Genomic DNA, 26,314 nt, shown 5'->3' with positions numbered 1-26,314 from the left:
AATCGACAGATCCAAACCATCACGACTGTTGAGAAAAAGAGAGATATTAACCACTCTTCAAGACCGAAGTCTAGTATTATTTGCTTTAAGAGCCACTGAATACGCTGATTGGAACGTGCGTTTTTCTGTTGCTCATTAGAAAAACAAGATTTCAGTCTCGAAAGACAGATTCCACGTCTGGTTAATGATGTTTGTCCCCCATGAGACACTGCAGATGCAGAAGCCTATTTCACGTCCTCAAAATACCAAGAATGAATCTAAGATAAAGGAACAAATCTGTAATTAATTTAGCTGTTTTTTGCCAAAGATGTTTTAGTGGCGCAATTTTACATCTAACTAAGGTGTTTGGTGCTGTATTTCGCAAGTAAAAAAAATGCGTGAGGTGTTGTCTTATGTAAACAAAGTCAGAGCCGCTGGGCAAGTCTGTCTCACTGTCTATGATATTGGATAGAGAGCAATCACCACAGCTGTTCACCCCATGTTAGTGGGCAAATGAACGTCGCACACTTTGTAGTCAATTTGGACACTAGAATAACAATTTCTGTCTCATATCGATGCCACATAGGCCGTTTTCAAAGGGATTTGTTGTTTTTTAAAGGCAGTCGCTCTTTAACCTCTGGGTTATGCATGGAATCCAATCTTACCAATGCAACAGTATGGCCTGGCTGCACAGTGAATGATACGTCCTTAAGAATCTCCTTCCTTAAAAAAACACAGAAACACAAAAAATATATGTAATCAAAGGAGAACACTGGAACAACCACAACTATGATTATTCATCAAACTGTTTCTGAATCATTAACTGTGTATGGCTAGTGGTTAATTTGGAAATTGGGAGGTGCCGGAACAAAAAGTGAGCCGAGAGGGAGGGTGACCTGGGAGGGCTCTTAGGGACCGGAACACATGGGGAAAAAATTAAATCACCTTTATAATAAAGAATTGCATGCATATAGAGGCGCTTGAAGAAGTTGCACACATGGGGATTTATTTTTAGTTTAGAGTCTGGGAGTCTGGGATTTTTTGTTGCCTTTCAGAAACACATTTCTTGCAATTCTACATCATTTTAGATGACTGGGGACTACGTCACAAATGATTGAAATGACATTCTACTTTGACACTGACAAACAGAATCTGAGATCAATAAAAACGACCTTGTATTGAATCCATCAATAGCCTAGACCAGGGATCATCAACTAGATTCAGCTGTGGGCATATTTTTTCTTGAGCGGATGGTCGGGGGGCCAGAACATAATTACAAATCATTTGTAGACTGCAAATTGACCGCAAGAAGCCCAAACAGACATAATGTTTGACTAAAACAAAATCATTTCAAATCTCGCTTGCGTTTGTATACGATCACGTCTCTATTATGCGTGGGAATACTTCGGAACAAATGTCTTAAATTAAAATCACTTGGAGTGGATTACCCAGAGTTTTTTTGTCTTTTATGTCCAACAATGAAAATTCACTCAAAAATTAGTATTTTTTGCTCATAAAACATGGGGGGGGGGGCAAATAAAACCTTATTCAGCCCACAGGCCGCCAGTTGGCCAAGGTGTGTGGAGTGACATAAATTGTAAAATATGAGGAAATTATAGTCCTTAAAAAAAGCTTTCCAGTTTCACTGACTCACCCAATGATGCGYAGCTCYTCCCCCCCTTCTAATTTCTTTATGTTTGTGGCTAGATTCAAATACTTTCTGTGGCACACATCAGAGTCACATACTTTCTATAGAAGAAACTTAATGTCAGGCTAGGCAACCAAAATTAATAATTAATGTATGTGTGTTATATTAAACCGAGGAGGGAGTAAAATGTAGGCAAGCAATAAACATTTCAGAACAACTACTAGTTGATTAAGGGAGAGATGACGAATTTTGGCAAAGAGATATATTTATAGACTAATAAACTTGGGGRGGTTCTGGCAGGGGGGAGYTTTTCGGCACAACACCGGAAYGAAACCGCCCAAAATTGAGAKGTGCTGGATCATTAGTCCAAAGAAGACCTAAAAATACATCTAAGTGATCTAAGTGAGGACTTACCCATCAATGTAGCTAAAGTACACATTCTCAAACTCCACTTTTCCCAGTTTATAGAGRAGGTTCCCTGCATTCACCACGTCCTTCACCTGAAGGGAAATCAAAGTAAATCTATTTGACCAAAAAACTATTTCCCATAACGCAGTGCAAAGAAATCCTGACAGACACCAAAATGCTGGTCATTGACTCTCGCGTAATTGGTCAGCTGCTCGATTAAGTTCTGGGTCCACACATGTTAAGAGAAGAAATCAATTGCTAGAACAAGGAGTGCAACTGGAACAAGGAGCTCCACTCTCTCTGTTCGCAAGTTACGGGCAGAAAGTCTATCCCACTTCTGAAATTCRAAAGATGCTAAGACCTGCGAAATCGTGATTTGTCCAAATAACCAGTGTCGAAAAACCAAACACTGGAACTACTACTGCTCGTTATCCTACGCATCCCAATCTCTCGGTTAACACGCATAATCTTCCCATGAGAGATTGGTCATCATCAACTTTAGTCATCGACAACCAATTTCAAAATTACCTCCTCTTCCTCGGTGAAGAGCTTAAACATGCTCTCCATGTCRATGAAGGACTTCTGGATAATTCTGTGGAGGATGAAGACCAATGTATTATACAGAGCCCGTTTTGGATTATGAGAACTGTATGGGTACTGTAATACATGATGTGTCTCTAATAGTCTAGCTTCATTTGCTTGTGTCTTTCCTGATCTAGTAACACATGACAGGTGAAGCAATATGCTTTTAGCTATAAGTGATAGACATAAAGTAGACTAGGGAAGGATGTAAGGAAGTAGAATTGAAACTCAGCCCATAACACCTCTCACCTGTAGTAGGTTCCAAACCAGTTGAGAGGGGTGTAGAGCTGGATGATGTAGGTGCCAAAGAGGATAAAGTCTCCAAGCTGGGGATAGAGGGAACTAACCTGGTTAAATGTATCATAACACTTCACACACCACATTTATTATTAAGAAAAACATGTGACATCACTCAGTGATAAAGGATTTTTTTTCTCACAAAACCTTTTTCAAACATGTATTTTTCACACATGAAAGCATAGCAAGGCTGCTTGGCCTTGTAGTGATGCAATACGTCTATGTTTTGCATTTGTATTGATTTTGTTTGTCTRCAAGGCAAGCTGCAAGAATAATTTCCTTATTAGAGTACAATGAAGTTTTAGAATCTAATGTAGGACATAGAGCCGAAAAACAGCATAGTGAAAGAGAAAAGCGGCCTGAGATTGAGGTGAGACAATAGAGCTTTTCGCCATACTGAGCCAAACCAGGCTARAGTGGCCTGGTTATGCCTCCAGACATTCACCGTAGTTGCTGGAACCATGCTGAAAAGCACAATGTGAAAAGAGCCAGCAGTTTGTTTTAGAATGGCTCAATAGTAATTTTTAGGAATCACATAATATTCAACAAATATAGCAGTGKGGTATGTTGAGACATTTTTTACATTCAGCATCGCTACGTCAAGGGAAATATACCTATTATTTCTAACAAAGATTTCTACAGTACACACACTACATGACCAAAAGTAGGTGGACACCATCTCGTCGAACATCTTGTTCCAAAATCACGGGAATTATTTTGGAGTTGGTCCCCCCTTTGCTGCTATAACAGCCGCCACTCTTCTGGGAAACAAAGTACYGAGTAAAGGGTCTGAATACTTATGTAAATGTAATATAATTTTATTTTTTATATACATTTCCTAAAAAAAACTGTTTTTGCTTTGTTATTATGGGTTATTGTGTGTAGATTGTTTTTCCCCCTCATCAATGTAATACATTTTAGAATAAGGCTATAACGTAACAGATGTGGAAAATATATTATTTAATGACAAAGCAAAACATTTATTTTTATTTTTTTATGTTTGCTAATGAAATATCAAATTTACATAAGTATTCAGACCCTTTACTCAGTACTTTGTTGAAGCACCTTTGACAGAGATTACAGAATCAAGTCTTCTTGGGTATGATGCTACAAGCTTGGCCCACCTGTATTTGGGAAGTTTCTCCCATTCTTCTCTGCAGAGTCTCTCAAGCTGTGATTTTGGATGGGGAGCGTTGCTGCACAGCTATTTTCAGGTCTCTCCAGAGATGTTCGATCAGGTTCAAGTTCGGGCTCTGGCTGGGCCACTSAAGGACATTCAGAGACTTGTCCCGAAGCCACTCCTGCGTTGTCTTGGCTGTGTGCTTAGGGTAGTTGTCCTGTTGGAAGGTGAAGCTTCMTCCCAGTCTGAGGTCCTGAGCTGTTTTTCATCAAGGATCTCTCTGTACTTTGCTCCGTTCAACTYTCCCTCGATCCTGACTAGTGTCCAAGTTCCTGCCCCTGAAAAACATCCCCACAGCATGATGCTGCCACCAYGCGTCACCATAGGGATGGTGCCAGGTCTCCTCCAGAYGTGACGCTTGGCATTCAGGCCAAAGAGTTCAATCTTGKTTTCATCTCATAGTCTGAGAGTCTTCAGGTGCCTTTTGGCAAACTCCAAGYGGGCTGTCATGTGCCTTTTACTGAGGAGTGGCTTCCGTCTGGCCACTCTACCATAAAGGCCTGATTGGTGGAGTGCTGCAGAGATGGTTGTCCTTCTCGAAGGTTCTCCCATCTCCACAGAGGAACAGGAGGCAACTCTGTAGAGTGAATCGGGTTTTGGTACCTCTGACCAAGAGTCCTTCTCCTCTGATTGCGCAGTTTGGCTCGGGCGGCCAGCTGCAGGAAGAGTCTTGGTGGTTCCAAACTTCTTCCATTTAGAATAATGGAGGTACCCTTCCCCAGATCTGTGCCTCGACACAATCTCGGAGCTCTACGGACAATTCCTTTGACATGGATGGTTTTGTTTTTGCTCTGACATGCACTGCAAATGTGGGCCATGTGGACACACACACACACACACACACACAACACACAACACACACACACACACCACACACACACACACACACACACACAACAACCAAACACACACACCACCAAAAAACACCACCCTCACACACACCCAAACAGGGGCTCCGAGTGGCGAAGACGTCATACAGACTGGTTTCTGTATCACAACCGGCCATGTTTGGGAGTCCCATAGGGCTGCGCACAATTGGCCCAGCGTCATCCGGGTTAGGGTTTGGCTGGGGTAGGCCGTCATTGTAAATAASAATTTGTTCTTAACTGACTTKCCTAGGTAAATAAAAGTTAAATWAWWWWWWTTKACAGGTGTGTGGCTTTCCAAATCATGTCCAGTAAATTCAATTTACCACAGGTGGACTCCAATCAAGTTGTAGAAACATCAAGGATGATCAATGGAAACAGGATGCACCTGAGCTCAATTGAGTGTCATAGCAAAGGGTCTGAATACTTATGTAAATAAGCTTTTTCTTTGCAACTTTAGGTAGAAAATAAATCACTTTTGATGAAAATAAATGGTGTGGTCACCTGTTTTCTCTTTGTCATTATGGGTTATTCTGTGTAGATTGCTGAGGATATATATATATTTAAATCCATTTTAGAATAAGGCTGTAACCTAACAAAATTAGGAAAAAGTCAAGGGGTCTGAATACTTTCCGAAGGCATATATAGTTTTGTATATATTWGCTTTTTTTTCAGGATATCCCGCGACCCCATTTTAATATYAGGCGACCCCTAATTTGGGAACCACTGCCTTAGGCACAACTTACCCCACTCTCCCCTACCCAACATTCAATTTGGACCAAACTTCTTTCCTCAGACCTGAGGAATCCAATAAAATTGTCAAAAGCCACCCACAGACCCCACGCCAATCCCACCCCAACCAGTATAAAGTCAAATTTGGCATTGAAGTTGCTTGCGTTATTTACCACAAATCTGTAAAAGTACCATGTTTTTGCCCACTAGATGCCRCTGTTCCTGCTACTGCCACACCATTTATAAATTTAGCTGGTCTCGTGTTTAATAAATTGATCAGAACATTTTCTTTGCCACTTTAGGTAGAAAATAAAGTATTTTCGCTCATGATGGAAAATGTATTTTCTACCTAAAGTAGCAAAGAAAAAAAGCCTTCCGTGTTCTCTTTTCGTCCCCGTCTGCATATTTGCAATCAAACGCCAGAATTTTCTCCTTCTCCTTAGCTATCATACTCTCGGTCCTCCAGAAAGTGGAGAGCAACAATTATGCAGGTCTACTCCATGATATATTTTTTTAAAAGCAGCATGAGAAAGGATTACCTACACATACTGACCAGCTCAAATTATAGCGCTACATGACAGACCAATCCTCTCTCAGCATTTCCAGCCAGCTCATTATCTCAGCCAATCATGGCTAGCAGGAAGGTTGCTGACTTTTTCCATGGCTAAACCAACTAGGCTCGTAATTTAACAATTGTATTTGTATTTACTGATGGCATAAAAGTTTGTTATTAAGGCACATGGAAGTTCACATGTTCCAGAAGGCATTTCTGCCAAAACAATGCCTTTTGATTTAAAACAAACAAATGGCGCTCCTGTGAAGTAGTGACGTGCGACATACACCTAGTTTCCTGAAACTAGTCACAATTGTGTGGCCAAAACAGTCCTCCATGAAAGCAATTCAGTTTGTCCTTCTCTTGGTAACCTAATGCTTTAACCCAACTCTTCTTGAATTGTACAAAAAATGTATTGCGCAATTCTCATATGAAGACTTTTCCGTCAAGCCCATAACGGAGAAATTGGCAGACTAAAATGTGACAACCCTAACAAAATAATACAATTATAAACCCTTGCATGGCAGTCGTATGTTTTTCAATATAATTATTAGAAAACATCTCTATAGGTAGTGTGTTTAGTGACAWTGACCATTAATCCCAGCCCAACCCAATAMCATTGCAAACACTATATTTGGGACTTTAAGCATTAAAGGTCATAACATTGAAACCATTACAATGGATGTAGCCTAATGGTTTGCTTGTTCACMTGGAATGGTCCAACTAACCTTTTTTGAAGGRAATAAACCACACACAGAAGATATGTTTCCTGGACACATATTAAGCTTAAGAGAAGGGCACACTAAATTGCTTTCATGGAGGACTGGCTTAAATTGTGARGATGACCACACAATTTATTTAAATTTACAGCAAAATGGATAAAAGGTTGTGGCAGTAGCAGGAACAGCTGCAAAGCCTGGTACTCTCACACTAATTTATTGTAAATAAYGCAATCAACTAAAATAACAAATCTCTCTGAACAGAAGAAAAAACATGTAATCAGTGAATACATTACATAGAATGAAGAAGCAATACTCCAAGCCACAGCTCCATACTATTTGTCAGAMATTGAGAACTGATACTGGTTGTTGCCGTGTGATGTGGGGGGTCCGTGTGTGGCTTTTGATCATTTCATTGGATTCCTCATGTCTTACTCATTGTTAGGAAGAATCATGGTCCAAATAGGATGTTAAGTATTATAAACTCAGCAAAAAAAGAAACATCCCATTTTCAGGACCCTGTCTTTCAAAGATAATTCGTAAAAATCCAAATAACTTCACAGATCTTCATTGTTTCCCATGCTGTTTCCCATGCTTGTTCAATGAACCATAAACAACTAATGAACATGCACCTGTGGAACGGTCGTAAAGACACTAACAGCTTACAGACGGTAGGCAATTAAGGTCACAGTTATGAAAACTTAGGACACTAAAGAGGCCTTTCTACTGACTCTGAAAAACACCAAAAGAAAGATGCGCAGGGTCCCTGCTCATCTGCATGAACGTGCCTTAGGCATGCTGCAAGGAGGCATGAGGACTGCAGATGTGGCCAGGGCAATAAATTGCAAAATCCATACTGTGAGACGCCTAAGACAGCGCTACAGGGAGACAGGGCAGACAGCTGATCGTCCTCGCAGTGGCAGACCACGTGTAACAACACCTGCACAGGATCGGTACATCCGAACATCACACCTGCGAGACAGGTACAGGATGGCAACAACAACTGCCCGAGTTACACCAGGAACGCACAATCCCTCCATCAGTGCTCAGACTGTCCGCAATAGGCTGAGAGAGGCTGGACTGAGGGCTTGTAGGCCTGTTGTAAGGCAGGTCCTCACCAGACATCACAGGCAACAACATCGCCTATGGGCACAAACCCACCGTCTCTGGACCAGACAGGACTGGCAAAAAGTGCTCTTCACTGACGAGTCGCGGTTTTGTCTCACCAGAGATGATGGTCGGATTCGCGTTTATTGACGAAGGAATGAGCATTACACCGAGGTCTATACTCTGGAGCGGGATCGATTTGGAGGTGGAGGGTCCGTCATGGTCTGGGGAGGTGTGTCACAGCATCATCGGACTGAGCTTGTTGTCATTGCAGGCAATCTCAATGCTGTGCGTTACAGGGAAGACATCCTCCTCCCTCATGTGGTACCATTCCTGCAGGCTCATCCTGACATGACCCTCCAGCATGACAATGCCTCCAGCCATACTGCTCTTTCTGTGCGGGATTTCCTACAAGACAGGAATGTCAGTGTTCTGCCATGGCCAGCGAAGAGCATGTCTGGGACCTGTTGGATCAGAGGGTGAGGGCTTGGGCCATTCCCCCCAGATATGTCCGGGAACTTGCAGGTGCCTTGGTGGAAGAGTGGGGTAACATCTCACAGAAAGAACTGGCAAATCTGGTGCAGTCCATGAGGAGGAGATGCACTGCAGTACTTAATGCAGCTGGTGGCCACACTAGATACTGACTGTTACTTTAGATTTTTACCCCACCTTTGTTCAGGGACACATTATTCCATTTCTCTTAGTCACATGTCTGTGGAACTTGTTCAGTTTATGTCTCAGTTGTTTTTTTGTTTTTTTCCCTTTTCTCCCCAATTTTCGTGGTATCCAATCGCTAGTAATTACTATCTTGTCTCATCGCTACAACTCCCGTACGGGCTCGGGAGAGACGTAGTTTTCAGCACAATCTGAGATAGTGGGTGTCAAAATCCTCTTTCTTCTGCTTTTCGAGGTGGAATGACCCTTAAGCTAGCAAGCACTCTGAGCTCAGTACCTTAAACTTGCCCTCCTGGAAAAAGTAGGCAGAGAGCAGTGAGCCTGCCAGTAGGCCTGAGCCAACAATCAGGTTCTGGGTCTGGTTCAGGAAGGCCAGAGAGGCTTGGGTCTTCCATTCTGAAATCTAGGATGGGAGGGGACAGACAGACAGAACGCAAATGCAACATTACAATCAATATAGTTATAGCCTGGTCCCAGATCTGTTTGTGCCGTCTTGCCAACTCCTATGGTCATTGGTATGCAGACCATAAATACAACATTATAATAAATAGAGTTATTGCCTGGTCCCAGATCTGCTTGTGCTGTCAAAAAGACCTGGAACCAACAGATTTACAAAAGGTAAAGAGCAATGCCTACTGGTGGCCGTTCTAAAATCATAGCACATCATCAATRATGGCAGGCTCATTCAATCAACATTTCAATCAAATGTATTTTAGAAAGGCCTTTTTACATCAGTAGTTGTCACAAAGTGCTTATACAGATACCCAGCCTAAAAGCCCATAGAGCAAACAATGCAGATGTACAAGCACATTGGCTTGGAAAAACTCCATAGAAAAGAAGGAACATAGGCAGAAACCAGGCTCTGAGAGGTGGCCAGTCCCCTTATGGCTGTGCTTTATAAGAGTACATGGCCATTAAGACCAGATCGTTCTTCAAGACATTCAAATGTTCTTCTATGACCAGCAGTGTCAAATAATAAATCAGTGGTTATAGAGGGTGCAACAGTTCAGCATCTCAGGAGTAAATGCTCCCGAGGGGGAGGGGGTAGAGATGTAGAGAGGAAAGGTCTGCAGAAACTCGAACTATGCATGCATCTAAGGTGGTCAAACATCTACCTGACTAACCAAAGCAAGCACTCTGGTGTAACTTTACACAGATCTACATTCTCAACTCTTCAGCGTTTGACATCTATAGTCTAGATTACCTGATACTTCAGGATGGCGTCCTCAAAACGGTCCACTTCATAATTTTCTGCGTTGTAGTACTTCACCTGTTGGAAAAACACAACAATCGCAGTCGTGAAGCAACTTTGAAACTGCAAAATGTAATGTGTTTGTGGACAGCTTCATGTGCCAGGTGGGGATTCTGGATCGTGTTCATTAGGCACCCAACAGACTTAAACAGAGAGAGACTACGTGGACTTATTTTTCATTTTCTGTTGCAAAACCTTTTTTTTTCTTTTTTWAAAAACATTTTCCGTTGTGTGTCCTGTGGTGGTTATTTCTTTATTATCAAATGAGGAGAGACAAACGTATCACACAAGAGTTCAGAGTTGTACTTAAACAAAATATTTATGAACTTATTAATAAGGAAAGCAGGTCACACCACACACACAAGTGCTCTGCAATAACAAGGCTGGTCAACCCAACACTCTWGACTGTTGGGTTGTGAGCCCTGACACAAAGAATACAAAGATATTTTATTGCAAAGATACACCCACTTAATCTACATGACAAACAACAKATATGTGGAATGGGTCACAAGGTGAGACTTGACATAAGAGAAAGGAGTATCCCCCAGCCAAATAGTATTGGTCGTGTAGACTGTTCTTATTGTACAGAAATCAGAGTTTGGCCACTAAGACAAGGTTCCTCTCATACCCAAGCCATCTCTCCTTGGTACCTAACACTAAACAAACACCAACTCATTCTATGAAATGCATGCTGTAGGAATTAATCACCAAACCATTCATAAATCAAAGGCTCCTCCTCTCAGTTCACACAGACACAGATAAGCGAGCCCTAATAGAACCCTATTCTATTGCATAAAACAACTTTTTGATGCAATAACAGTATTATAACTTAATCTTGTAATTTCTCCACCATAGTCCTAATGAACACGACCCAAGTATTGAGGTTATAAGTCAATGGGAGCATCTCCGTACCGTCTCAAAGTTGAGCAGGGAGTCCACTGCCTTGGACTTGGCGTTGTTGTCCTGGGTGTTCATGTCTCGCCTGTACTTAGTCCTCCATTCCGTGATGATGATGGTAAGGGCTGGAGCAATATATTGATGGACCATTATGAAATATTACATTGTTATTACCAGGGGTAGGAACCCGTTCAGGGAACAGAACCAAAAACCGAAAGAACAAAAAATGAAGAAGGAAACTGATCTCTTGTGTTCCGGAATATAACCATTCTTTTAAAATCTTGAGAACCGGTTAATAATGAATGTTATTTTTGGTTCCAAAAATATTCCTCCCGATCTATTATGTTTATATAATTCTGTAAAGTTATAATGCTAGTTATTGAGTACCACAGTATGAGCCATAATAACAATAAAATCTAGTGGTCAAACAAGAAAATGGTTCCAAAAAAATGGCGCCGGAGAAGAGGGCTGACGTGTCTCCAACCGATTGTGTTTTTTTGTTTGTTTATTTGCTCTTGTTTGTAACTTATTTTTTAAACTTATTTTGTACATAATGTTGCCGTTACCGTCTCTTATGACCAAAAATAACTTCTGGACACCAGGACTGCGATTACTCACCACAGACTGGCAGAATCCTTTTTTTCCTTTAACGAGTTAAACGAGCCCAACGTCAACGATATACTGCTTTCTCGGGAACAGGCCCAGATCCCCGTGATTTGCGTGAAAAAGAGGTGGAGAAAAAGGGGCCAGAGGAGGGCTGCCTTTTGAGAATTCGTAGGCGATCGAATAACCCCCACTTCCTTCCATTCTGCTAGCAAACGTGCAATCTTTGGAGAATAAAATAGATGACCTACGCGCAAGATTAAACTACCAACGGGACATTCAAAAATGTAATATCTTATGCTACACGGAATCGTGGCTGGATGACGACACTATCAACATACAGCTGGCTGGTTATACGCTGTACCGGCAGAATAGAATATCGRCGTCTGGTAAGACAAGGGGCGGCGGTCTATGTATTTTTGTAAATAACAGCTGGTGCACGATATCTAAGGAAGTCTCGAGCTATTGCTCACCTGAGGTAAAGTATCTCATGATAAGCTGTAGACCACACTATCTACCTAGAGAGTTTTCATCTGTATTTTTCATAGCTGTTTAGATACCACCACAGTCAGAGGCTGGCACTAAGACAGCATTGAATGAGCTGTATTCCGCCATAAGCAAACAAGAAAATGCTCACCCAGAGGTGATGCTCCTAGTAGCCGTGGACTTTAATGCAGAGAAACTTAAATCCATTTTACCAAATTTCTATCAGTATGTTAAATGTGCAACCAGAGGGAAAATAAACTCTGGACCACCTTTACTCCACACACAGAGATGCATTCAAAGCTCTCCCTCGCCCTCCATTTGGCAAATATTACCATAAATCTGATTCCTGCTGACAAGCAAAAATTCAAGCAGGAAGTACCAGTGACTTGATGAATAAAAAAAGTGGTCAGATGAAGCAGATGCTAAGCTACAGGACTGTTTTGCTAGCACAGACTGAAATATGTTCTGGGATTCCTCCGATGGCATTGAGGAGTACACCACATCAGTCATTGGCTTCATCAATAAGTGCATCGATGATGTCGTCCCCACAGTGACTTTTTCTTTTCTCTCCAAACTCTTGAACGTGCCGTCCTTGACCAGCTCTCCTGCTATCTCTCTCAGAATGACCTTCTTGATCCAAATCAGTCAGGTTTCAAGACTAGTCATTCAACTGAGACTGTTCTCTTGTGTCACGGAGGCGCTCCGCACTGCTAAAGCTAACTCTCTCTCTCTGCTCTCATCCTTGCTAGACCTATCGGCTGCCTTTGATACTGTGAACCATCAGATCCTCCTCTCCACCCTCTCCGAGCTGGGCATCTCCGGCGCGGCCCACGCTTGGATTGCGTCCTGTGACAGGTCGTCCTCACGCAGGTAGCGTGGCGAGAATTCTGTCTCGCACCACGTGCTCTCACACTGGTGTCCCCCAGGGCTCTGTTCTAGGCCTCTCCTCCATTCTCGCTATACACCAAGTCACTTGGCTCTCACATGGTCTCTCCTATCATTGCTATGCAGACGACACAAAATCTTCTCTCCTTTCCCCCTCTGATAACCATGTGGCGAATCGCATCTCTGCATGTCTGGCAGACATATCAGTGTGGATGACGGATCACCACCTCAGCTGCACTCGGCAAGACGGAGCTGCTCTCTCCCGGGGAAGGACTGCCCGTTCATGATCTCGCCATCACGGTGAACACTCCATTGTGTCTCCTCCCAGAGTGCTAAGACCTTGGCGTGATCCTGGACAACACCATGTCGTTTCTCAACTAACATCAAGGCGGTGACCCGTTCCTGTAGGTTCATGCTCTACAACATTCTCGCAGAGTACGACCCTGCCTCACACAGGAGAGCGGCGAGGGTCCTAATCCAGGCACTTGTCATCTCCCGTCTGGATTACTCGCAATCGCTGTTGGCTGGGCTCCCTGCCTGTGCCATTAAACCCTACAACTCATCCAGAACGCCGCACGCCCTCTGGTGTTCAACCTTCCAGTTCTTCACGTACCCGCTCCTCGCTCTCTCCATGCTCTCGGTTCCAGTTGAAGCTCGCATCCGCTACAAGACCATGGTGCTTGCCTACGGAGCTGTGAGGGGAACGGCACCCTCCGTACCTTCAGGCTCTGATCAGGCCCTACACCAACAAGGGCACTGCGTTCATCCACCTCTGGCCTGCTCGCCTCCCTACCTCTGAGGAAGTACAGCTCCGCTCAGCCAGTCAAAACTGTTCGCTGCTCTGGCACCCCAATGGTGGAACAAACTCCCTCACGCCGCCAGGTCAGCGGAGTCACATCACCACCTTCCGGAGACACCTGAAACCCACCTCTTTAAGGAATACCTAGGATAGGATAAAGTAATCCTTCTAACCCCCCCTTAAAAAGAGTTAGATGCACTATTGTAAAGTGGTTGTTCCACTGGATATCATAAGGTGAATGCACCAATTTTGGTAGTCCGCTCTGGATAAGAGCGTCTGCTAAATGACTTAAATGTAAATGTAAATGTATGTACATACACCAACCAGAAGCTATGGATTTCAGGCAACATTTGCACGGAGCTAAATGGTAGAGCTGCGGTTTTCAAGGTTTTCAAACCCGGGAGCTTATAAGAAATCTCTCTATGCCCTCCGACGAACCATCAAACAAGCAAAGCATCAATACAGGACTAAGATCGAATCGTACTACACCAGCTCTGAAGCTYGTCAGATGTGGCAGGGCTTGCAAACCATTACAGACTACAAAAGGAAGCACAGCCGAAAGCTGCCCAGTGACAAGAGCTTACCAGACGAGCTAAATTACTTCTATGCTCACTTTGAGGCAAATAACACTGAAAAATGCATGAGAGCACCAGCTGTTCCGGAAGACTGTGAGATCACACTCGCCGCAGCCGATGAGAGTAAGACCTTTAAACAGGTCAACATTCACAGACAGATTACCAGGACGTGTACTCCGAGCATGTGCTGACCAACTGGCAAGTGTCTTCCCTGACATTTTCAACCTCTCCCTGTTAGAGTCTGTAATACCAACATGTTTTAAGGAGACCAACATAGTGCCTGCGCCCAAGAATACTAAGGTAACCTGAAAAAATGACAACCGACCCGTAGCACTCACGTCTGTAGCCATGAAGTGCTTTGAAAGGCTGGTCATGGCTCACATCAACACCATTATCGCAGAAACCCTAGACCCACTCTAATTTTCATACTGCCCCAACAGATCCACARRTGATGCAATCTCTATTGCACTCCACACTGCCCTTTCCCACCTGGACAAAAGGAATCTATGTGAGAATGCTATTCATTGACTACAGCTCTGCATTCAACACCATAGTGTGCTCAAAGCTCATCAATAAGCTAAGAACCCTGGGACTAAACACCTCCCTCTGCAACTGGATCATGGACTTCCTGACGGGCCGCACCCAGGTGGTAAGGGTAGGTAACAACACATCCGCCACGCTGATCCTCAACACAGGGCCCCCTCAGGGGTGCGTGCTCAGTCCCCTCCTGTACTCCCTGTTCACTCATGACTGCACGGCCAGGCACAACTCCAACACTATCATTAAGTTTGCCGATGACACAACAGTGGTAGGCCTGAACACAGACAACGACGAGACAGCCTATAGGGAGGTCAGAGACCTGGCAGTGTGATGCCAGTATAACATACTCTCCCTCAACGTGATCAAGACAAAGGAGATGATTGTGGACAACAGGAAAAAGAGCACCGAGCACGCCCCCATTCTCATCAACGGGGCTGTAGTGGAGCAGGTTGAGAGCTTCAAGTTCCTTGGCGTCCACATCACCAACAAACTAATATGGTCCAAACACACCAAGACAGTCGTGAAGAGAGCATGACAAAACCTATTCCCCTTCAGGAGACGGAAAATATTTGGCATGGGTCCTCAGATCCTCAAAAGGTTCTACAGCTGCACCATCGAGAGCATCCTGACTGGTTGCATCACTGCCTGGTATGGCAACTGCTCGGCCTCCGACCACAAGGCACTACAGAGGGTAGTGCAAAAGGCACAGTACATCATTGGGGCCAAGCTTCCTGCCATCCAGGACCTCCATACCAGGCGGTGTCAGAGGAAGGCCCTAAAAATTGTCAAAGACTCCAGCCACCCTAGTCATAGACTGTTCTCTCTGCTACCACACGGCAAGTGGTACTGGAGCGCCAAGTCTAGGTCCAAGAGGCTTCTAAACAGCTTCTACCCCCAAGCCATAAGACTCCTGAATATCTAATCAAATGGCTACCCAGACTATTTGCATTGCCTCCCCTCTCCCTCTTTTACACCGCTGCTACTTCTTATTCTTATCCGTATTTTTTTWAACTGCATTGTTGGTTAGGGGCTCGTAAGTAAGCATTTCACTGTAAGGTCTACACTTTTTGTATACGGTGCATGTGACTAATAAAATGTGATTCGATTTGAATAATTTCCCCACCATTTATTTTTCCTATAGGGGATTTTAGAAACACAAAAAATAAGGGTGGTGATTCGTGTAGGTTTACCCTGGCGTGACGTTTTGATTACCGTGTAAATCTCTCGAAGACAAGGTGACTTTATCAATATATTTGCCTGTATTTATCACCCAAAAATGAAATGCTAATTAGCTGCTAATGTGGTGATCATAAAGAACTACAAATTTAATGATCTGTACTAGACTGCCGAATAGAGGCAAAGGTAAGAATCTCTGAATTAACTAATGTTAGCTAAATTGAACAATGAATAAATTGCCAACATTTCTTTAAAATTGACAATTCTTTGAAATGTCTTGTGTAAGTTTTAAAATATACACAATACCTGTTACCAAAGGTGTCAGCGAGAGATGACTTGCAGGAGCTGCAAGGATTTGTAGTCTTGCATGATGTCTACTTTGATGATAATTAGCATWTTTGATTCTGAGAGTAAATAGAGCTGAAGATATGTATTTTGTATTAAAAAAAATACATTGCTGTTACTCAATGTTTATTATCTATGCATAGTCACTTTACCCATACCTACATGTACATATTACCTCAATTACCTTGACTAACCTGTACCTCCGCACATTGACTCGGTATCGGTACCCCTGTACAGAATATAGCCTCATTATTGTTATTTGTAGTGTTTTTTTTCTTCTTTCTACTTTAGTTTATTTAGTAAATATTTTMTTAAGTAAGCATTTCACAGTAAGGTTATATTCGGCGCATGTGAACAATTGGAACCATTTCCCTGTTTGACCGCTAGGTTTGACGGGAATTATGACACCTCCACAGTGGGGTTCTATAGCTCAAGCACATTCTAGTTCACGTCATGTCATGATGTTCAGAGCTTCAAGCAAAGCACCCTCCATGTCCACCCCTCTCTCGCGCTCTCTCCCCACCGGTGAAATGTCAGTCGCATCTCACGCCTGCACTTATCTGTAATGTAAATCTGACCAATCAAAAATGTAAACTACTAGCTGAAATTTGACTCCAAAAATTGTCATTTTTCATGAAATGTCCTCTTGGATCACTGAGATTAGGATCTGTACTTATCTATTTCATAATTATTCATATGTTTTTTGATCCGATATTATGCATTTTACTACAGTTTTTACAAAATTCACATTACCGCAACAGTTTAAAAAAGAAATGAACAAATACATTTATAATATTATTTATCATTGCTCCCATAATGAAAAGGCCAGAGTTAGACATAACACTGAAAATACATTGAACACTAAAATAAAATTGTAAAAATTATTTTTAGAAATTCCCCCCAAAAATTGGATGAAAAATCCAAGTGGGATAAAGGGGCTGTTTGAGAAGAACAACCTCATTCTACACTATCGTTCAAAAGTTTGGGGTCACTTAGAAATGTCCTTGTTTTTGAAAGAAAAGCAAATTTTTTGTCTTTTAAAATAACATAAAATTAATCAGAAATACAGTGTAGACATTGTTAATGTTGTAAATGACTATTGTAGCTGGAAACGGATGATTTTTTATGGAATATCTACATAGGTGTACAGAGGCCCATTATCAGCAACCATCACTTCTGTGTTCCAATGGCATGTTGTGTTAGCTAATCTAAGTTGATAATTTTAAAAGGCTAATTGATCATTAGAAAAAACTGTTGTGCTGATTAAAGCAGCAATAAAACTGGCCTTCTTTAGACTAGTTGATTATCTGGAGCATCAGCATTTGTGGGTTCAATTACAGGCTCAAAATGGCCAGAAACAAAGAACTTTCTTCTGAAACTTGTCAGTCTATTCTTGTCCTGAGAAATTAAGGCTATTCCATGCGAGAAATTGCCAATAAACTGAAGATCTCATACAACGCTGTGTACTACTCCCTTCACAGAATAGCGCAAACTGGCTCTAACCAGAATAGAAAGAGAGCTGAGCAACAACTGAGCAAGAGGACAGATCACATATTTGACTCAGATCAGATTATTATTACCTTATAAATATAACTGAATTGGTTCTGGAAAGGAGGCCTTGTACTCACTGAGATAGAGGAACATACAGACGAATACGATGAGTCCGAACCAGGCGTTGAAGTAGGTGATGAAATAGATGATGGAGATGACGATATCTGCGATGGTGGGGAAGATGCTGAATACAATGTAGCTGTGGAGAGAAAGAGAGGGAGTCCAGGTTTACCTCTGGGTTCAGACACAGAAAGTCAGACATTCAGACACAGGAAACTACAGACTGTCCAGAGGTCAGGATAACACTAAGAAACTAAGACATACTACAGGGGGATGGATCATAGTTAGACGGCCTGGCAAGTAGAAATGGAAGGTGGAATCAATTTTAAGGTGGAAAAGAGTACAGTTTTGGCATAATTGCTCTTTTTGAGGATAGAGCAAACACCCGAGGAAGCAGTATCTAAGCTTTGAGGATAAAGTAAATCAGATCAAACAATTGATACAGTTAGTCTGGTTCTATGTTGCCAACTGAATAGTTGAAAAAGTGCAAAGCTAAGGCCAAGCTCAATCAAGCATACCTCAGACCAATGTTCCATCAATTTTCTCAGCACTGAGCAAATTTCAGGTCTGCTGAGCGCAAACTTGAACATTGTGAAAATTCTGTGCAACCTCCGGCTGGCGTTAAATGTGAACACTGAGGCTGTACCTACTTTAAGTTACAGTTAAGTGGTCAAGTAGGCTATTGTGGCTATTTGATCATAATGAAGGCCTACCAGTGGCCTACCATCAAAAACAATGTAGAAAATGTATCTCAAAACATTTTAACATGGAAATAAGTGTTCTATCATCCAGCCTACAGTAGCAGCCAATGTGTGGTGTTCAATGTAGTCCTACATTCCATGACACTTTTGAAAACAAAACATGCATGGCTTGACATGAACCTGTTTATCCACTTGTCCTTCAGACAAGGCGGTCTGAAAATGTTGTTGTGCTCTTTGATGCAAGAAACCACTTGACAAAATAAAATAATTATTTCCATACCATTATTACAGAGAATCAGACAAATTATGCTACCCTCTGCCTATTGGCTACTTAGCTTATTCAAGCCTGTCTCAAAATACAACACTGCCACTAAGACAAAAAAAACTATCTGACTCACTTTTCAAAGATAGCTAGAAATGCACACATTTTGTTCTCTTGTAGGAAGCAATCACTCCCCCCCATTGCTGACTACAAATTATCGCTAACTGGGCTAATGACTCACTCATTAGCAAAGGATTTGAACAAATGTGCACAGGTGGCTACATGTAGCTCTCACTTTGATCTCAAAACAAGCGCATCTACTAACGACCGCTCATGCTGTAAACACTGTCCAGTTCAAAGTGAATGGCACGGGTTCCATATATGGCAATGGTCTATTTGCATATAGGCCTACTGCAGTTCTGATAGTTTATGGTGCACCGGTCTGTGTATAGAGTACGGGCCTTGTCAATCCGATGCATTCTCCCTATAATAAAATCTCTTGCATAGTTAGTTTTGTTTCGGTGTGTTGCATTGAATGTGGCTAATATTGCGTTGATTCGATCGCAATTACAACAGTAAAAGGAAAACGTTGGTAGTGTTATCTGACATGGAAAACTGTAGAAAATTAAGTGAAGTTCAATCTCGTGCTTCTCTGCACGGGCTGATATTTCTTCTGCGCAGCAGTCCCGGGGGAGATGCGCACCGATTTTAGGAAATATTGTAATCTAAGGCAGATGAGTTTCCCCCTTATAACGTAAAATGCTTTGAAAAATGCTATATACAGTTGAAGTTGGAAGTTTACATACACCTTAGCCAAATACATTTAAACTCAGTTTTTCACAATTCCTTACATTTAACTCCAGTAAAAATTCCCTGTCTTAGGTCAGTTAGGATCACCACTTTATTTTAAGAATGTGAAATGTCAGAATAATAACATAGAGAATGATTTATTTCAGCTTTTATAAGTTTACATACACTCAATTAGCATTTGGTAGCATTGCCTTTAAATTGTTTAACTTGGGTCAAATGTTTTGGGTAGCCTTCCACAAGCTTCCCACAATAAGTTGGGTGAATTTTGGCCCATTCCTCCTGACAGAGCTGGAGTAACTGAGTCAGGTTTGTAGGCCCCCATCCCACTGATAAGGAACAGTCACTATTCCTCTTGTAGTAACAGTAGTTACAAAAACTCAGCTAATTTCTATGCAATTAAAATACAATATTACCAAAGTATTATGTAACATGCTAATAAAATGTTGCTCCAAACGTATTTMGTTTTATTACACAGGCATAAGAACAGTTTAATGTTGTGTTACTGAGAAAGATAACTAAGAAAATATGGCTTTTAATGTCGACAGGAAACTAAATATCCAAGAACTACCTTCTTGAATCAACTACAGCCAATGTTTGTATGTTAAAGCTATTTCTAAGATGCCTACTTTCAGTTTTTCCGAACTCGCTTCACTCGCGAATAAGAGGGAGGCTTGCGCCACCAACGCTGGCACATGTGCAGATCAAACACACTGCTGGAACGCCGATTAAGCGGTTTACATGTCCTAATAATTCAATAGATTTCTCAGAAAACCAGGTGTTTTAATCGGCGTATGCTTACTTTGATTTTGAAACCAATTAATATAAGCAGAGTAAGGTGTTTTTACATTACTATTTTCATACTCAGCCTACTGCTATAATCAGTTTAATATTTAATTATTAGTAGGGATGCACAATATATCGGTGAACATATCGGAATCGGACGATATTAACTAAAAATGCCAACATCGGTATCGGCCGATGTCTATTTTAACGCCGATGTGCAAAACCGATGTCAAAGCTGATGTGCATACCTATATAACGTAGGTACATGACGTAATGACGGCGCGTAACATTTTGCGCGACATGTGCAACCCAGCATTCCTAAACTAGGCCACAATGTCTGCAGTGTGGATCGAGCAGTCAACAAGTCGGGCAGTCATTTGAAAGAGTAAGAACATTTCAGCGAGACACTCATACACAAAATCCATTAAAGCCAAGATAATTGCCCTTGACAATCAACCGTTCTCTGTCGTGGGTTATGTTGGCTTTCGCCGACTGGTTGAGCACCGGTACACACTACCAAGTGCGCTATTTTTCAGATGTTGCCCTACCGGAGTTACAAAGTAATAGCGTCACTGCTATTAGCTTCACGACATACATACTATGGAACACCGTTTCGGTCTTTGCGTGTCAGTAGCACTGTCAAAGCTGTACAAAAAAGTCTGCAAACAAGCAAACACCGGCCACGAACGYTGTGTTTTAAATACCGTGTTGGTAATAAAGCATAATTTCTTCGACCACAACTTCTCTGGTAGCTAGCTTTAGCTTGGTACCTAGCTAGCACCAATACACCCAGCCTGAAAATAATRACCAGTAGAAACTGCAGTCATTTTYATTATTCTTAGTAATGATTTAGGAGTCCTTGTGAGTAAGTATTGTTGTTCGCCTATTGAAATTGAACTTCAGTTCATGAAAATAAATTGCTAGCCAGCTACTTAACCCTGTTGCCCAGAACTAACGTTATAAGCAGCCAGCAAGCTTCATCTGGCTAGTGAGGCTAGCCACAATACGGATTAGGCACAATAGTGGAATTTGCGGTTTGCCTTCAAAATAAAAGTATGTCATTGACAGTGATGCAAATGAATACAAATAGTAGAATTATGCCATACTTTTATTTTGAAGGCTAACCGCAAAGTCCACTATTGTAGCTAATCCTTTTGTGGCTAGCTTCACATAGATGGGTCCGACCATTAATCAAATAAGAACTGTCCTATAAATTAGGGTTATTTAGATGATGGCACTTAGCTATATAGTTAGCTAAGCTAGCTAACTATAGCTACTGAAACAGATGTCATTTTGCTATGTTTTTGGGGAAGAACATTGTTTGCGTCCATGAGCAAGCTAGATTTTTTTTATGACCAGCAATGTAGGTGCGCAAGACAGCTTTACCAGCTTCATAGCAAACGTATCGATGAATCGTTGTGACATGAAATACGAGTGACAGTGTAATCAATGTGTAATAACTACGTAAAAAATGGATGAACRCGTCAAATTATTATGTGACGTGCAGTCATATTCAGGTCCTGATTGGTCAACAAGCTTATTTGACACGTGAACTAGTGTTAAATATTMTATTATTTGATACGCAAAAACCCAAATGGCATACCATAGAAATCCTGGTTAAGAATGAAACGACTGAACAAATGAACAATGGCACAGCAAGTAAGTGGCATAGCAAGTAAGTGAAAGAAATAGGTTTTGATTATGTTTTACTGGTAATGGGGACATACGTAAATGMCAACAAAATAACTTTTTGGTCAGTGTGTGTGTGTAACCTTTATTTAACTAGGCAAGTCAGTTAAGAACAAAATCTTATTTACAATGACGGCCTACCCCGGCCAAACCCGGACGACACTGGGCCAATTGTGCGCCGTCCTATGGGACTCCCAATCACGGCCGGATGTGATACAACCTGGATTCAAACCAGGGACTGTAGTGAAGCCTCTTGCACTGAGATGCAGTGCCTTAGACCGCTGCGTCCATGTGTTAACTATTTAACTGTACTAGAATGCTTAAAAGGCTGATAAAATTTTAAATATTGGTTACCGGTATCGTATTTTGTTTTTACAAGGAAAATATCAGATATCGGTATCGGCCAAAAATGTCATATCGGTGCATCACTAATTATTAGTGTGCATGTAAATGTACTCATTGACACACATTATGTATTATTATGAGACTCACCTGAGCAGGGTGTTGATGGAGGAGGTGCCACGGTCGATGCTACGCAGGACATCCCCGGTGCGTCGGCCCAGGTGCCAGCGCAGTGACAGTGCGTGCAGGTGGCCAAACAAACGCACCTGCACCACCCGGTTGGTGTGCTGCTGCACGCGGATCCACAGGAAGGAGCGCATGTTACTGATGAAGCCAGACGCACCTAGGAAAGAGAGGGGAAAGAAAGGGGAGGGGGGGAGAGCGGGGTTGGGGAGAGAGAGAGGGGGAAAGGGGAGAGGAGTGAGAGAGCGAGGAAACAAAAGAGAGAATTAAAATAACAGCATACAAGGAATGGGTAATGCGGTAGAGAAAGAAAATATGGGGTGAAAGTCCCACTCACCTGCCCCTCCACCTTGCAGGACCTTGAGCAGGACATAGACACACACAGTGGTGACCAAGGTCTTCCAGCTGCTTCCATCAGTCAGCTCATTCACTGTGACAGAAAGAGAGGTTTTGAAAAGGAATGACAGTGTCAGGTCATCTTTTCTGCAGTTGTGCTTGGTAGATATTCAGATGTCAGCCTCAACGATATCAAAGCCTTCTGAGAAAAACTAAAGATGACCTGCAACGCAAACAATAAGGCTGTGACAACAACTAAGATCTTAAAAGGTATTCAGGGAAGAYGTTCAGAAACGAGGGAKGMTCTCTCACCRATGTTCTTGTAGTAGATGGGGACAAAGACATTGATGACCCTCTCCAAACCAAGCAGGCACAGGCAGAGCAGCACCAGGCCCTGTAGTAGAATATTGCCCCGGGGCCACATGTAGGGCACCAGCAGACGCACCTTCTGCCCAAAGTCCTGCCAGGTAGACTGGGACTCCTCCGCCCCACCCAACAGGGRCTGAGGTAGAGATAGGGGTTATTATGGGACATGGTGGCAAAGACAGACAAACAGACACTCATTACAAACTTACACACACGCACAAACTGAATCAGGATATATTCATATTTATACAGTCATTGGATATTATACACACATAAGGGATGTGATTACAGGTCATCAAAATACTGCATTTGATTTGATTTGATTACTAGGTTACCTGGCCAGTGCCGCCCTCCACGTCACGTTCGTCCTCGTTGATCAGGAGCATGTATGGTCTTCGTGGCAACCCCGGAGCCTTTAGGCCCAGGAAGAAGAGCATTCCTGTGCCGAGGTAGCGCATCAACCACAGAGAAAACTCCACCTCAGGTAATGAATGAAAAATGCTTAGTCATAACTGAACMTTTAAAGGGGCAATCRGCAGTTGAAACAATAACAAAGTGGGGACCCCGCCTGTTTTGGAAAAAAGCTGAGGGATCGGTCTGGAGAAATGAAACCACCCAACTTCATAGACCCAGCTATGTATGCAAGGACCGACCATCCATAATATCAACATTATAATTTGAATCATGCTTTGAGGCTATASAGTGTTTGTTAACATTTACAATGTTTACAAACATTGGAGTAAAACAAGCTTATATTTTGGGTTCTGATGTGGTGTGAAAGTTGAACTAAGCTCACRAGGAATTTATAAACTACAGCACCGTTCAAAAGTTTAGGGTCACTTAGAAATGTCCTTGTTTTTRAAAGAAAAGCACATTTTTTGTCCATTAAAATAACATCAAATTGATCAGAAATACAGTGTAGACATTGTTAATGTTGTAAATGACTATTGTAGCTGGAAACAGCAGATTGTTTATGGAATATCTACATAGGCGTACAGAGGCCCATTATCAGCAACCATCACTCCTGTGTTCCAACAGCACGTTGTATTTGCTAATCTAAGTTTATCATTTTAAAAGGCTAATTGATCCTTAGAAAACCATTTTTCCAATTATGTTAGCACAGCTGAAAACTGTTGTTCTGATTAAAGAAGCAATAAAACTGGACTTCTTTAGACTAGTTGAGTATCTGGAGCATCAGCATTTGTGTGTTCGATTACAGGCTCAAAATGGCCAGAAACCTTTCTTCTGAAACCCGTCAGTCTATTCTTGTTCTGAGAAATTAAGGCTATTCCATGCGAGAAATTGCCAATAAACTGAAGATCTTGTACAACGCTGTGTACTACTCCCTTCACAGAATAGCGCAAACTGGCTCTAACCAGAATAGAAAGAGGAGTGGGAGGCCCCGGTGCACAACTGAGCAAGAGGACAAGTACATTAGAGTGTCTAGTTTGAGAAACTGACACCGATCCCGTAGAGGTTAATGTTCCCAAGCCCAGAAAAAAATCCCAAATGATTGTGCCGTTATCCAATACATACAATATATGATATAGGTTACTGCACATTACGCACGACAGAAACACATAAAAGCCCATAGTTGTAGCTAGCTATATGCTCTCTCCAGTAAATAAATGAAACAAGCTCCAACATGCTAATCTTTGAGTGTTAACTGTATTACTGTACTGTAATATATGGACTGAAAATACGCACATCGTTCAAGCCATGATAAAGCAGGGAGATAACATGCAATTCTGGTGCAGCACATGCAGCCTCAAAGTTACAAGTAGCCTGTAGGCTAGTGAATTTGATTTGAACTTTGAAATATAAATTAGGGCCTATTTGTATAATTAGTAGGCTGACGCATATATACCTTTCACAATACTTCCCCTAATGTTATTAGCCTACCTCATCTCCTCTTGTTGCGTCATTCCTTCCTCGCATTCAACAGTTGTCCTTATCTTCATCATTCTAATGACATCCTTAAATAATATAGGACTAGAATTAGATGCAGAAGGCTTTCACTTCTCTTCACGAAGATTAAATGGCTATGGGTCTGAATAAATAACTGCTATAGCCTACCGCCATCGCACGTTCGCTCTTCTTTAAAATGACCTGTGAGTTCTATAATGTCCGCCAAGCTATTCCAGTCTAGCTTGTCCTGCATGGGACTCCAAAAGCTAAGGAGAGTTTTTTAAGGCGAGAGGCCAGCGGAGCACAGGTGCGTGCGTATTGCGCACGAGAGGCTATAAGTTAGAAGCTTATTATGCATAACCCATCATTAATTAGCTAAATACAATGCTAAGACTGCATTGAATGTATTACCTGAAAGAGGTAGGCTAGGCCATCTATTTACAGTATACACACTACATCTATATACAGTTGAAGTCGGAAGTTTACATACACTTAGGTTGGGGTCGTGTTAACATATTATAGTTTTGGCAAGTCGGTTAGGACATCTACTTTGCATGACAGTAATTTTTCCAACAATTATTTACAGATAGATTATTTAACTTATAATTCACTGTATCACAATTCCAGTGGGTCAGATGTTCACATACACTAAGTTGACTGTTCCTTTAAACAGCTTGGAGAATTCAAGAAAATGTCATGGCTTTAGAAGCTTCTGATAGGCTAATTGACACCATTTGAGAATCAATTGGAGGTGTACCTGTGGATGTATTTCAAGGCCTACCTTCAAACTCAGTGCCTCTTTGCTTGACATCATGGGGAAATCAAAAGAAATCAGCCAAGACCTCAGAAAATAATTTGTGGACCCCTACAAGTCTGGTTCATCCTTGGGAGCGACTTTCAAATGCCTGAAGGTACCACGTTCATCTGTACAAACAATAGTATGCAAGTATAAACACCCTGGGACCACGCAGCTGTCATACCGCTCAGGAAGGAGACGTGTTCTGTCTCCTAGAGATGAA

The 26,314-nt window shown here is 42.0% G+C and overlaps 1 protein-coding gene across 2 annotated transcripts in view; it reads right to left on the bottom strand.

Moving 5' to 3' along the window:
• Positions 1-26,314, bottom strand: part of LOC111953915 (ATP-binding cassette sub-family B member 6) — a 37,954-nt gene that overhangs the window by 7,745 nt on the left and 3,895 nt on the right. Inside the window, exons 2-14 of one of the 2 annotated variants that reach the window (XM_023973405.1) lie at positions 25,290-25,363; positions 23,723-23,866; positions 23,334-23,523; positions 23,023-23,115; positions 22,653-22,845; positions 17,933-18,054; positions 10,911-11,020; positions 9,951-10,016; positions 9,024-9,149; positions 2,867-2,943; positions 2,564-2,627; positions 2,042-2,127; positions 645-702 (exon numbers count right to left, since the gene is read on the bottom strand). In XM_023973405.1, the coding sequence (XP_023829173.1) occupies positions 645-702; positions 2,042-2,127; positions 2,564-2,627; positions 2,867-2,943; positions 9,024-9,149; positions 9,951-10,016; positions 10,911-11,020; positions 17,933-18,054; positions 22,653-22,845; positions 23,023-23,115; positions 23,334-23,523; positions 23,723-23,866; positions 25,290-25,325 (1,365 nt within the window). In that variant the 5' untranslated portion in view covers positions 25,326-25,363. The remainder of the gene's footprint in view (positions 1-644; positions 703-2,041; positions 2,128-2,563; positions 2,628-2,866; positions 2,944-9,023; positions 9,150-9,950; positions 10,017-10,910; positions 11,021-17,932; positions 18,055-22,652; positions 22,846-23,022; positions 23,116-23,333; positions 23,524-23,722; positions 23,867-25,289; positions 25,364-26,314) is intronic. The other variant, XM_023973404.1, reaches the window with a different exon arrangement.

This window comes from Salvelinus sp. IW2-2015, linkage group LG27, assembly GCF_002910315.2.
Source record: "Salvelinus sp. IW2-2015 linkage group LG27, ASM291031v2, whole genome shotgun sequence".
Classification (NCBI taxonomy): Eukaryota; Metazoa; Chordata; class Actinopteri; order Salmoniformes; family Salmonidae; genus Salvelinus; species Salvelinus sp. IW2-2015.
Note: the sequence above shows the minus strand (reverse complement) of the source record. Positions and strands in the feature narration are given on the sequence as shown.